The following is a 14,130-nucleotide window of genomic DNA, read 5'->3' as shown; positions in this document are numbered from 1 at the left end:
AATGGCTCCTTAAGCATTATGAGCCTCTGCTAGGTGTTGTGAGAATTAACTGAGTTAATGAAGATGCCTGCCAGGGTAGTTGGAGCTCATTAAATGCTCATTAAATACTAGTAATTCTACTACTCGTAGTTCTACTTCCACCTGTGTTACTATTTATGCTACTAATATTTATCATTCTTTTCTGGAATGTAGGTAGATGAGAAGAATTTTATACACAGGACTTTTCCCTTCCACCTCTACCCTGTCCCCTCCCTCGCTCCTCCGCCATTGGTGGGTCTTGCTTTGTAGTAAGATACTTACATCCTAGTGATTCCGCTTGGTGCTCAAATATTACAAAGATTGTTAGAGGATCTGGAAGGAGGATAGCAGTGAGGGTTTCTTTTTTTAAGATTTATTTATTAGGGGCGGCACTGTGGCATAGCAGGTAAAGCCACTGCCTGCAGTACCAGCATCCCATATGGGTGCCAGTTCTATTCCTGGCTGCTCCACTTCCAATCCAGCTCTCTGCTGTGGCCTGGGAAAGCAGTAGAAGATGGTCCAAGTCCCTGGGCCCCTGCACCCACATGGGAGACCCTGAGGAAGCTCCTGGCTCATGGCTTTGGTTGGGCACAACTCCAGCCATTGCAGCCAGTTGGGAAGTGAACCAGGGATGGAAAACCCCCCTCCCCGCCTCTCCTTCTCTCTCTGTTTAATTCTGACTTTCAAATAAATAAATAAATCTTTTTTTTTAAAAAAAGGAGTCTGAATTATAGACAGAGAGGGAGAGGGAGAGGGAGGGAGAGAAAAAGAGAGAGAGATCCTCCATCTGCTGGTTCACTCCCCAAGTGGCCGCAACAGCTAGAGATGGGCCAGTTCAAAGCGAGGAGCCAGGATCTTCATCTGGATCTCCAAAGTGAGTACAAGGGCCCAAATACTTGGGCCATCCTCCACTGCTTTCCCAGGCACATTAGCAAAGAGCTGGATGGGAAGTGGAACAGCCAGGACTCGAACTGGTGCCCGTGGGGATTGCTGATACTGTAGATAATGGCTTAACCTCCAGCACCACAGCACCAGCCCCAGGAGAGAGGGTTTCTAATAGGGAAGAAAGCAGGGAGCTGTTTCCGTCTGCCAGCCCTCAGCCCAGCCAATCTCCTGCTTCTTTCTCAAGAACGCAGTAAAGGTGATGGGCAGAGCATCCACAGGGGAAGAGCTGTTGACTCTTCTGCCTGCACAGCGCCCATCCCATTCCTGCAGTTGATTCCGTGTGGGGACCCCTGGGGGCCAGAGGTCAGGTCCTGGTGGGGTACACCCTGGACCAGAATTCGCTATCACACCAAAGTTGATTTCCCTCTCCTAACAGGCCCACTAGGGAAATACTAGAGAACCAGAAATGTCCCCATGGCCACCTCCTCGAGGGTGAGTGCTCACTCACTCCTGCTCCTGGGGCCTTCACCCTGGAGAGGCCTGGGCTTGGCCTCCAACCTGGAAGACTACAGAACTTGGCAGAGACCATCGCTGTCTGCCGACACTCTGCTCACTGGAGGAGAAAATGGACTGAGCAGGCGTCTTCAGCAGCCTGCTGAAACCCAGAGCAGTTTTCCATTATTTCTTTCCAGCCATAGGAATTATCTGAATGCAGACAATTCTCAAATCCCATCATCTCTGCCTCTCGCCTACTCACAAAGGGAACGAGTCCTTGGAATTAGCGGCGCTGTGCTGCGTGCTTGGCAATGTCTAGGGGCCGAAGGTTTAAAATGCATCCTGCTTTGGTTCCTACTCCCCTTAGTTCTCCTCCATGGAGGCGTTAGAAGCTGAGGGCATGCCTCATGTATTAGCCAAGGGCTTGCTAGAGGATACCCACTAATCAAACAAGGAGACCAGGTACTTCTCGCCCATCTTAATGCCTGTGAATTCGACTCCTGTCTTTGAACTCTGTGACCCCCAGGATGGTGGTTCACGTGTCTCTGTTTCCAAGGTAAGAGTCTGGGGCACATTCCTCCCATCAAGGAATGAGATGCAAACTTCTTCCCCTGCTAATGACAGAACACCAGTGGGACTCGTACTGATAGAGCGTGCATTTTAACTTTTTTTGTTGGCACATTTTTAATTAAAATAACATTTAACGGTTTGAGACTAAAAACCTGATGTTTCTGCCTAGGAGTTTATAAGGGAATGATAACATATGGAGAAGTTTAACATTTAAATTGAATTTTATTATTTAAAACAGTAAAATATTTTATGACTACAATGTCCTGCCAAGCTCCATTTCTGCATCAAATGTGCTTTGTAAGGAGTCTTACAAAACTAGGGAGAGGGAAAAAAAAGACATTTTAATTTCTTATTCTCCAAATGCTTTTCATAAAAAGTTCCACAAATGTGTTTTCTTTACAAATGAATTCTTGTTCTCGAAAGGCTGTCTTCAAACATCTCAAAGGACAGAAAGGACCATGGAACCAAGCATCCAGGGTGGGTCCTGTGTCAGGACAAGCAAAGTACAGTCTGTTGATTTGGGCCTCTCCTATGCTAAGGATGGCCTCCCAATGTCCCTGCAGTCTCCTGCTGCCTCCTCACTCCTGGGAAAGGCTGGGAAGGGAGTGGCAGGAAGCTGGGGTTCCTAGTGTTCACGTGTGAGTGTTCGGTTACTAGGTACAGCAAGCGTGCTAAGCAGCCTTCCTTCTTGACACACTTGTGGTGCCCACAGAAAGCTGTCACACTCCTGACTGGGAACACAAACGGGCAAGAGACTTGACTCCTGATGCCCAGAGTGGATGCTGGGCACAGGGTTGGGGGCCTGGGTTGGAAGTCCTGGTATGATGCAGACTCTGCGGATGACCTTGGGAGACTCTCTCACCTTGACCCATAGTCACATAGGCACACAGATGGTGTCCACCCATCCAGAAAGCAACAAGTAGTCTTCAGAACCACTCCACCCTCTTCTCCCTGTCTCCCAAACCATCTCCCTGCCCCCAAGCACAAGCCCCTCTTGGAATTCGATTTCCAATTCAAACCCGAAAGGGTGAACTTTTAAAATGCCTTACCCCACCCCAGTCGAGCTGGAGGAAGGGTTCTCAGTTGTAAATTTTCTAACAGCACCTCGCTTCCTCTTTCCTCTGTTTCACCATGCAGCTTTTTACACACACACACACACACACACAGAATCACAGCTACTCTCATGTAACTGCAAATGATTATTTTTAGGATCAAAATACATCTTCACATACTGTGGAATTATGCAGTACACAGATGGCCCTTAGGGAGGACCCACACTGCTTTGGAAGAATACATATTTTTAGCAAAACAATTGGAGCATCACTAGGGGGCAAAAAAATGTTCTGGACCTGGCCCTTCTCCCGCTCCCCTGGCTGTGAAGGGGTAGGGGCGCAGGGAGCTGGCAGCAGAGCCTCGTGGAGGAGTGAGGCTGGGCAGGGCCTGGGCCTGCAGGTGCTCTGGGCCCTGGATTCCCACGTGGCTAACACCGCTGCCTTTGTCTTCCCCTCCCTGTGTCTTGCCAGGGAAGCCCAGTAGCTCCTTTCCAGAGGACAGTTTCATAGACTCTGGAGAGATCGACGTGGGGAGACGAGCGTCCCAGAAGATTCCTCCTGGCACTTTCTGGAGGTCTCAGGTGTTCATAGACCACCCCGTGCACCTGAAATTCAATGTGTCCCTGGGAAAGGCGGCTCTGGTCGGCATTTACGGCAGGAAAGGCCTCCCTCCTTCACACACGCAGGTGAGCAGAGCCCCACGTGCCCATCGGTCGCCGTGGGTTCCCACCTCAAATCATCACCCCTCGTCCGGAAGCCCAGCCTGGATCCTTGAGCCTGAGGGGAGCTGGGAATTTCATGTGTTTCATAGCCCGTTCAGCCTTTGCCCCTGTTGGACCCTGCCTGTCAGAGAAGAAAAGTTAAATCCACAGGGCTTCTCAAAGGGAAGGCATTCGGTGAAACTTCCAATAGCCTTTCTGCTATCACCCGCTCTCCTAAGTTAAATTACCCAAGAAATGTGATCAGGAGAGGGGGAAAAAAACCCATGTGCTTTGGAGTCAGACGGAGCTGAATTTGAATTCTCTTGTTATCAGCTGTGTAACCTTGGGCCCATGACTGATCCTCTCGGAGCAAGTTTCCTCATCTATAAAATGGTGATAACAGCACCCACTCTGGCAGGGCTGTTGTGAAGAATAACAAATAACATTTAGAAGGCAGCTAGTGCAGGGCCTGGCTGAGAATAGATGTGGTTTCCCGAGTCTTGAATTCCTTCTCGCCTTCAGGATTACACATTTACCAAGACACATGCACACCAGAAACCCTGCAGAAAACTTGGCCAGGACGGCTGACACGCCACCAGCCGTGGTTGGGCTAGGAGGGAGAGTGGCATGAGGCCTTCCTAGCTCTGAAATAGAGTAATACAAGCCCTTAGCATCCATCTGGCATACCCAGGTCAAGTGCAGTCTTCCCTGCCCCATAGTCATTGGTGGTTTGCAGCTCAAGGCTTAACAGACATATTTACCAAAGATGGAGCCACAGAACCACAGAGGGAGCCCGAGCCTTGGTGACTGGGCAGAGGTGCCACACCCAGCCCTGGATTCAGATTTCTGGAAGGTTTTAACTGAGATAGAAGCACTATCTGTCTTTTGTTTGTTTGTTTTTTAAATCTCAACAGATAGATAACTACTCAGTTTGCTTGCTCTTCAGCCAGTAGGACTTAACCACCTACCTGTTGTTAACAGTGGGCGCTGGTTCCTCTGGAGTGTCACGCTTGCAGGCCCAGAGCAACTGGCAATTGTATTTGACACGGTCTGCAATTATCGATGGAGTTCTGAGCTAATCCAGTGTAGTTCCCCTAAAATTGCTCCTTGAAACTGGAGCATTTAAGAAGAGCCCGTTGGAAAAACAGATACAAATAAACTTTCCATTTGCACAGGGCTGATGTTCGAGTCACCTCCAGAGATCCAGCCCCTGTCCTGAGAACCCCTTCCCTCCCGTCTGCCCAGATGCCCATCACTGCTTGCCCGGGATTCAGATAATCGTGCAGAGGCTGGGTCTCTGCTCACAGACCCCACGGTGACTGAGCATGGTTGTCCTGGTGCAAACTCCGCCAGGGAACAGTCTCCCACGCAACACAATTGAAACAAAGCTGAGACTCACAGACACGTTCACTGACCACGGCACCCTCGGAGGAGAGTCAGGAGACTGTGAACAAGACGGGCTCTAGGAGAAGGCGGAGTCGGTTAGCAGCCTTCAGCGGCTGCAGCTGCTCTGTCTGCTTCCTGGGTCCTCCATGGCGAAGCCTGGAGAGGGAACTGGGGGGGAGCAGGGCTGATGCTCATTATGTCCTCCCTCCCTCCCTCCCTCCCTCCCTCTCTCCCTCCCTCTCTCTCTGCTTTAGTTTGACTTTGTGGAGCTGCTGGATGGTAGGAGGCTGCTGACCCAGGAGGCACGGAGCCTGGAGGGACCCCAGCGCCAGTCTCGGGGTGTGGTGCCCCCATCCAGCCACGAGACCGGCTTCATCCAGTACTTGGATTCGGGAATCTGGCACTTGGCGTTTTACAACGACGGGAAGGAGTCTGAAGTGGTGTCCTTTCTCACCACTGCCATTGGTACGAGCTCTACCCTCTGGGTCTCTTTGGGCTGGGGGAGGCTTGGGGCCATTGGGGGCTGATGCCTGCTAGGGAATGCATCTTGCCTGGAGGGCTGGGTGCCAGCTCGAGTCCAGTGGGAGGCTGTCCTCACTGGGCTTGCTGGACAGGGAAGACGCATGGAGTTCAGGGGAGGGAGGGAGTGTCAGGAGGGGCTGGCACAGGAGCCCAGGGGACCAATAGTTGCATTGGGCAGGACTGACCACACGAGATGGGACTCCCAACGACCAGGCATACAGGCGGCATCTGTCTTCAGGCTCTTGGCTGCCACCTGCTTGTCTCGACAGCCTCACTTGGTTCAGCTCACTCATTGTTGGTGCCTCTGCTTTGAGTTTTGATTTGGGCTTTTGTTTGTGTTGTTCTGTTTTGGGAGCCAACAACCCCTGGCAGGGGTGATGAAAGGAGATGAAGACCTGAAGGGAGGCTGGCGCCAGCCCTGCAGAGGGCTACGGGGACTGTGCAGTCACAGTAGGGGATGTCCTGTTCACAGACAAGGCACGTCCTGACGTGAGAATTGGGTCTTAACACCTTAAAGTACCCCTCACAGCGGAAAGAGAGCCTAGGGCCCAGTGCACAGCGAGGCCCTGGGCCACCTCAGAAGCCAGTGGCCGTCTCCATAGCCTCATCACCCCACTTGGAAAAATCTCTCTGCCTTACCAACACATTCCGTAGAGTCTGTGTCCTACTCCAGGATGTGATGGGCATGGTGGTGCAGGTCAGAGACATTCTAGATTACACCGGAAACACTACAACACAGCCTGGCAAAAGCTTCCCTTACGGGAAAATAACTTACAGAAAAAAAGAACCCCATTACCCAGGAGGCTGGGGTGGGCTCACGGGAAAGTTCTATGTGTTTTAGCGTTCACCTCGAAACTCTGTGTCTCCGTCCTTGGCTGGGAGGGCCTCTGACGTGGAAAAACCGAGTCTCATGGAAACCTCTGAAGCTGGTACAGATTTCCAAAACTCGGGAAGGCTGTGGTTCTTCCTTCGAAACAGCAGTAGTTACTTTCTGGCTACCTTCTTCCTATTTGCAACTTTGCCCTCAATGTTGAGTCAGAGGCTATTTTCCCACTGCATGTGGGTCCCGATTAATGAGCTCCCACTCTGAATGCTGCCCAGTATTCTACCCTCCTGGCCAAGTGAAGGAGGTGGTGGCCACTGGACTGGCTCCTGCTGTCGGAGCTACCCGTATAAGCCTCTGCTCTCCAGGTATCGGAAGAACAGGGACTCAGCACTCATCCCAGCCCTGATGGGTGGTGACTTCCACCCCCACCGTCTTGCTGTGAAGTGTGGTGGACGGTGTGCCCCATTGTGACTCTCTCCCGCCAGCTGAGGTCCTGACCTTACATCATTCACTTCTTGTTTCTGAAGATTCTGGAATTTTGGGCTGCTGCTTCCTGGTTATGGTCATGTAGAGGCTGGGGGCATAGGCCAGTTCCCTGGCATTGGAGGCTCGAGGAGGCTGGCATTCTGCAGGGTTAGTATAGGCATCCTTTCTCTCTCTGGACACAGCGAGGACGTAACCGCCAAGTTGTTGGTGGTGCCCGAGTTACAAGCTCATGGTCCCACAGTCTCGTTGCTCTCAGGCAACTCCCCAGGAATGCGGCACTTACACAGTAGTAAGTGCTTTCACAGTCAGAATTTCTTTTAATGACTGAGCATAAATAAGAAAAGATCTTAATATGACCCCCAAAGAAAGATACTTTTATTTAGGATATGCATCTTGGAGAAATAAAACAAAGGTCTACAGTAAGGTCCTTTGGCCAATTCGTGGCTTGTCAGAGCCTGCTGCCCTGTCTTGTCATAACTGGGGAGATGGTCTTGCTCTTCCCTCCAGCTCCTCTGCTCTCTCCAAATGATGAAACCTGGCTTCACTTCCCCTTAACTCTATAGTGTTCTTTTGTAAGCAAGACAGAGAGATAAAAACAGAGAAATCTTCCATCTGCCAGTTCATTTCCCAAATGCTTACAACAACCAGGGCCGAGCTAGGCTGGAACTCCATCCGGGTCTCCCAAGTGAGTGACAGGAACTCAAGTACTTGGGCCAGAACCTGCTGCCTCCCAGGCTCTGCGCTGCCAGGAAGCTGGATTGGAAGCAGAGCGGGATCTCAAACCCAGATCGCCTCCTATGTGTCTTTACCACTGAGCCAAAAGCCTGTTTTGGCACATATAGGCTGTGCTGTGCTGCTCAGCTTTTAAAGTGCTCATGACCCACCCAGGGGTCTTGGTAAAATGCAGATCCTGCTTCAGCAGGTCTAAATGGACCCAAGTATCTGTACCAGTGACACGGATGTAGCAAGAAGTTAGAGCACTTTGTGGATGACTCCCAAACACTGTGAACAAAGGAATCGCTTGAGAGGTTGGGTCAGCATCCAGGTTCCTGGAACCTTTCTCTAGAAATTCTGACTCAGTGGCCTGAAGCAGAGACTAGGTGCTCTTGATTCTGATGTTGTGTTGTCCACGCTTGGAAAACCAATACCCCATGAGAACCACGTTCCATCCCTGCCTTCCCTTGCTGTCTCATTTGGCTCTGTGATGGTGGCAAGCTACGTCACCTTTCCAAGCCTCATTTTTCTTGCCTGGAAAATGGAGGAATACTAGCACTTTGCAGTCCCCATTATGAAGATCAGAGACAGGGGTATTAAGGGCCTAGTACAAGGTTTGGTCACCAAAAGCACTGGACAACTAAAAGGCGTTCATGTTCTCTCTCATCCTCCTCCCTCCTCCTCCTCCTCCCCTCCCCACTCCTCCTCCTCCCCCTCCTCCCCTCCCCACTCCTCCTGCTCCTCCTCCTCCAGCACCACCACCTCTTCCACCTTCATCTCCTCCACCTCCACCTCCTTCCACATTCCTCTGGCTGCCTTTCTGACCTGTCTCCCTTCAAGCTGTGGTGATTGTTTAATGAATATTGGTTTTTTTCCCTCTAATACAAAAACAGACCAATTCTGAAGTTGCTATTAATCCCTCTTTCCCCAAGGGTCCCTGGCGTTGAGTCTCAGCTGTCTGTGATCGTTACCTGTGAGCTGTGAGCTGTAATTTGTCTTGGCAGGTTAATTAAAAGTTTAGGTCTTGTTTTAGTGAAGTCATTAGGGTCCCAGTATACAATTGTAACTCTTGGGTTTGCTTAACACAGCAATTGGAATATGACCCTCCCTCTGTTACATGGCAGAATACAGATCTAGAACTTAAGATCTGAGATGTCAGAATCCCGAGTATTTATGTCTGTTTGTAATTAAGTAACAGGAGAAATAATTGTGTTTAATTTAACAAATGGCTATATTGTGTACATTTTTTTGCTTTTCCCTCCATTTAATGCAATCCAGCTGATGACTTTAAATTAAACGAGTTTATCTTTGCCGTGAAAAAAATCTGAAAGCACTTTACAATCTGTATACACAGATGTGTCCACACAGAGACCTGATATTGACAGAGCTCCCATGACCACATCCCCACCCCATCACACACATACACACACACACACACACAAGCGCACAGGCTCACCACCAGAACCATACACCTTTGAGAAGAAAACATGGTAGCTCTTTTGGGGGATAACTATCTTCTCCCCTAACATGTGGACATGCAGAATCCGAGGGTCCTGTGTCTGCTCCTCGCTACACTAGGGAGCTGGGTAGCCCTGTTGACCCCAGGAACTGAATGAAGTTGGACAGGGCTGGGGAACCTTTTTTCTACCAAGGGCCATTTGGACATTTACAACAGCATTTGTGGGCCAAAATTATCAACTTAAAAATTAGCCTGCTTTAGAGAGTTATTGGATTTTGAGGTCCACCTGCAGTAGCCTTGGCAGGACCAGACCAGATGATTTTGTGGGGCTGATAGGGCCTGCGGACCAGACATTCCCCACCCCTAAAGTAGGGGGATGTACCACTAGCTGAAATACAATTTACCCATTGCAGTTGTAAGGGTTTCCACAATACTACTGAAGGCTTGCAGTAACTCCATGGGTTGATTATTTGTATTTCTATGACCACACTCCTACTGGAGACAGGAAGTTGAGGTTCAGGGATATTGAAAGAAAAACTAGGATGGGAATTTCGCTCCGTTTGACTCCAAAGCCTGTGCTGTTCCTTTTTCACAATTTGCTTCCTACCCAGGATCAGGCTTTGTTTTCTGGTAATACACTCCTTTTCCCCATCTGTTGACTCATTCAACAAACATTTAAACAACACACACTGTGTGTTGGGAAACCCGCTTAGCTCCCTTCTGTGTGCAGTTCAACCCTCAAAAGAGCCTTAGACAATAGATTATTTTGATCTCAGCTTTGTAGATGAAGACATGGAGGCTCAGGGAGTTTCGTTGCCTTGCCCAAACTTAAGGGCAAAGCCAGGGTGGAAGCTTGGACTCCGAGTTCCATGCTTTCCCACTACACCACGCTCTCACTGTTTGTCAGGTTACTCCTGAATGTTTTATTCTCCTTTGTAGTGTATGGCATACAATCTCTCCCTTGTAACTTACTCCCAATTGTAAGTAACCATTTTGTATCCACCCAGGAAGTTTTATTTGGAAGTCGTTAGAAAGATCCTGAAGAAAATCTCTCAGCATCTAAAACTTTAAAGATAAAAAACTTGGTATGCATTGCTTGCAACCCCAGTGCCCAACAAGATACTGGCGCAGTGTCTGGGGTCTCGGGGTAGCATCTCGCCTTTTCGCTTTGGCTGATGCTGACACACAACTGGACATTGTGACAGTGTGAGCCAGACTGGAACACAATGGAAGTGCCCAGCAATGGATCTGGAAACCTAGAGAAAAGCATTGCAAATCATTAGGGGAAAACAGAGCGCTGGGGGATTTTTATGAGAAACGTGCTGTGGTCTTCCTGGTGCTAATTAAAAAGGAGAGCCCTTTTGTTGCTGCCCCGGCAGCCGCTGGAAATCAGTCTGTTCTATGTCCAGGAACTTGATGCAGGGGTCATACCTTCCTTCCTCCCTGCTCCCATTAGCCACAAGGACCACATCCCTGCTGTCTTCCCAGCTGGGGACAGAGGTGTGACATGGTGACTGGCAAAAGTAGCTCACGGCTAGATTAAGGGAGAATGAGGATTCATAGAGCAAGTGCTTCCCAGCAGGGTATGTGCTGTCGGGAAGCTGGAGTGGGAGCAGAGTGGGATCTCGAACCCGGACCCTCTGACACGGGATGCAGGCGTCTTAACCACTGAGCCTAAACCTGCCCCGCTAAGGTCGTTTGGCACATACTGGCTCAGCCGTGGGAGTTGTGAGTGCTGGGAGAAGGGGAGGGCTCTCTGAAGGAAGCCCCATTGGCTCTGACCTCCCCCACCTTGCAGGGCAGGTGGAATTTTCACCTGTGCAGAAGGAAGCTGGGAGAGCAGGACTTAGGGAAATCAGATAGTGAGAACAGCATGAGCAAACAGGAGGGAGGCAGGAGGTGCAGAGCCGGTGTGGGGAGCCAGCAGTTCCCTTGACCAGAGAGTAGGGGCCCCGAAGGGGAGGAGTTACCTGGGAGAACCGTAAGTGCCTCCCGCGGGCTCCATGGCAGCCTCGTGAACACAGGGCACTGTGGTGAGGGCCGTGGGGTCCGACCTCAGAGGCCCGGGACAAGAGCTCATTCATTGACTGGGCTTGAGTTTTGTGCTTTCATGAGAGAAACAACGAAGTGGGGGGCGGAGGCAAGAGGGCCAGAGGACTTGTTCCGCAGTGCTGGTGGGATGTTTCGTGGCCTTGCCTGCAATCCAGTCCTTGTTTTTCCCTGCTATGCATGTACCTTCATCTCAGTTTCCATCTTCCAAGATTGGTGAGAATTGGGCCCTTCAGGATTGTCCATAGACCACTGCCCCTGCTGTTTCCTGCCCTTGCTTTGGGTGCTATCCTCTGGGTGCACCTGCAGAGATCTGGGGACACAGCGCCCTGGCATTAGCAGTGCACACTGTAAATAATGTAGAAACCTGCACTGCCCCCAAGAAGAAGCGAAGGAAAGGGACTGCAGAGTTTGAGGACCCCTGCCCACATCCTCACAGCCTCCGAATTTAACTGTAAGAAATGGGGCAACGAGGAAGCAGGGGCTCTTAGTAACGAAATAACCTTCTTGTAAATGACATTGGTGATCCTCTGTGAGATTCCTAATGGAAACACGTCTTTAGGAAAGTGCCCTGTGAACTCACCACACCCTGATACAGGGCTTTATTCGGAGTCATCTTGTGTGGGCTGAGGGAAGACTCAAGTCAGCACACCGGAGGCAGACTGTGGCCAACAACCTGTTCTGTGGAGGACAGCAAGGAACACGGGAGCCCAGCCCTGCCAGCGGCTGTGGGTGCTCACGGAAGGGCGGGGTTGCCCTCTGCTGCCTCCCCCCTCCCACCCTCACCGCAACCTCCACTGTCCCTGGTGTCTTAGCTGCTGCTGAACCTTTTTAATTCTCTCTACCTGGAACTTCATGGGCAAGAAAGAAGGCAACGTAGTTCAAGGCCACCACACGGGGCAAGCAATCAAGCTCTTCTTTTTGTGGGAATACTTGGGAGATGTGTTTAGTGTGCACACAGGCCTTGCCCCTTTCAGAGAGCGTTGTGACGGGAGTGTGGGAGTCCCCACGCACATTCTCAGCCCACGGCGCATCCACCCATGGCCAGGACAGCTGCTCGCAGTGGCATGAGGGGCCAGGCTCTTTCTGCCCTGTGCTCTGCCTACCTTGCCCCAGGCTGTTGTTTCTACACCTGCCGCCTCATGTCCCTACAATAGCTGCAGCACCTCCAGGACGCACATCTGCTGTCTCAGGTAGGAAAAAGAGGAAAGGGGAAGGAATCAGAGCTCACATTCCTTTGCCAGAGCCGTGTCTCCTGGACACTAGGAGCGATGAGGACGTCTGAGGAAGTGAGTACTTGTAGCTCGCCACATTGGCACTCTGAACAACAGGAAGAGGGGACCTGAACGTGAGGCAGGCAACCAGCAGCGGCTGCGCCGGCCTCAGCGGGTCTGCCTGATGCCAACTGCGAGAGCCTTGTGTGTGTGTGACCCGGCCAGCCGGGAGGCAGACCTGCTGCCTGCCCTTGAGGTTCTCACGGGCCAGTGAGCAAGCGAAAATGAAGCTGAGCAAAAGGAGAGGCTGCCCAGGTAGCTAAGGAGGAAGGCACACGGCTTGGTTCTGTCTCCTTACATCGCCCAGGGAGCCGAGGCCTTTTTTCATTAAGCCTCGGATTGAAGAAGCAAGTCGAGAGCTTGGGCACAGGGGGGCAGAACAGCCTCGCGCTGCATCCGATCACGTACTCATTCATTCAGCCGGGCATTCGGTGCCAGTGCTGTATGCAACCGTGATGCTTCCTGCCCTGTTGTGTGTGCGGGTGAGTTTGAGGCAGAATCTCCGGCGTTCGTGCCATCATCAAAGATATGGAATCATAAATGGTGTACGTAACACTCTAGTAGAGAAAAAAGCCGTGCAGACAGGCGGTCCAACTCGGACCGCTGGGGCAGGAGCTGGAGCAGAAGCTGCCATACAGGTTTGCAGGAAGAGTGTCCAGGCAGAAGGAAGAATATAGGAGTAGGAGTGACCTGGGACTGTCATGTTGTGGAGTGGTGATGAAAGGGCTGGCGCCGGGGTAGCCGGGAGCCGACCTGTGCAGGGCCTTCAGGTGGTATGCAAAGAGCTTTCTCCCTTTCTGCTTTAATCTGAGGGGCGCAGGAAGCCATCGCTGGACTTTGGGTCACTTAATCTGTGCGTATTTCAAAGTTTCCTCCCTGTGAGAGCTGGGAAATCAGTTAGGAGGTTCTTAAACTATAGTCCAGGGCAGGCAAAGGTGGGCCCAGGCCAGGATGGGGGCCTTGGGCATGGAGGTGAATCCAGCTGAATACTGACCCTGGGGGAACTCCTGGCCACGCCCCAGGGTTACGGTGACATTTCCTAGAGGGAGAGACTCAAACAGGAGGAGGGAAGGGGGGAGGAATAAAGACGTGCAGCTGGCAGAGGGGGCTGAGCGTCAGAGAGCCAGGCGGCCGGGAGTGGAGAAAATAAGCTGGGAGGCACAGTGGGAAGGGTCCGGGTGCCCTGGGACTCCCCCACTGCAGTTTTTCTCGGACTGTGGGCCTCCCTTGCACAGTGGTTTGCGCCTTTGCCACGGGGAGCTGCAGCATGCAGGCAGACGTCTCCCCAGAGCTTTGGCTCATCTCTCACAGTTTCAGAGATGAGAGAACTGAGGTTCGGAGAAGTACACGACTCATCCGGGGCCCTGCTGCCACCCGTGCAGAGCCGGACCTCCTCTCACTACAGTGTGTTGTCTGAGGCAATGCTGGGGGCTGTCCCGAGTACCTGGCTGGCTCCCAGCCAACCAGAGGCTTAGATGACACAGGTAAGGGATGGAGGCATGGAGACAAAGCATCACTGGCCAAGTTTCCTGGTTGGGAAAGAGCAGAGTTAGGATGGCAGGGCAAAGCACGAGATCTTTCTCTTAGGCCTCGGTGATCAGTGACATCCATGTGCGTCCTTCTGCGCTGAGGTTCACACAGGCAGAGAAGGGCTTGTGGCTCGCAGCCTTCGTGCCCCTCAGCTCACAGTGTG

General features: G+C 51.5%; 1 protein-coding gene across 4 annotated transcripts in view; it reads left to right on the top strand.

Annotated features, from left to right (window-relative positions):
* Positions 1-14,130, top strand: part of TENM4 (teneurin transmembrane protein 4) — a 390,997-nt gene that overhangs the window by 201,514 nt on the left and 175,353 nt on the right. For all 4 annotated transcript variants that reach the window (XM_062198278.1, XM_062198277.1, XM_062198276.1 and 1 more), the window contains 2 exons: positions 3,492-3,706; positions 5,362-5,572. In XM_062198278.1, coding sequence (XP_062054262.1) covers positions 3,492-3,706; positions 5,362-5,572 — 426 coding nt within the window. The remainder of the gene's footprint in view (positions 1-3,491; positions 3,707-5,361; positions 5,573-14,130) is intronic.

This window comes from Lepus europaeus, chromosome 7 (genome assembly GCF_033115175.1).
Source record: "Lepus europaeus isolate LE1 chromosome 7, mLepTim1.pri, whole genome shotgun sequence".
Taxonomy (NCBI): domain Eukaryota; kingdom Metazoa; phylum Chordata; class Mammalia; order Lagomorpha; family Leporidae; genus Lepus; species Lepus europaeus.
Note: the sequence above shows the minus strand (reverse complement) of the source record. Positions and strands in the feature narration are given on the sequence as shown.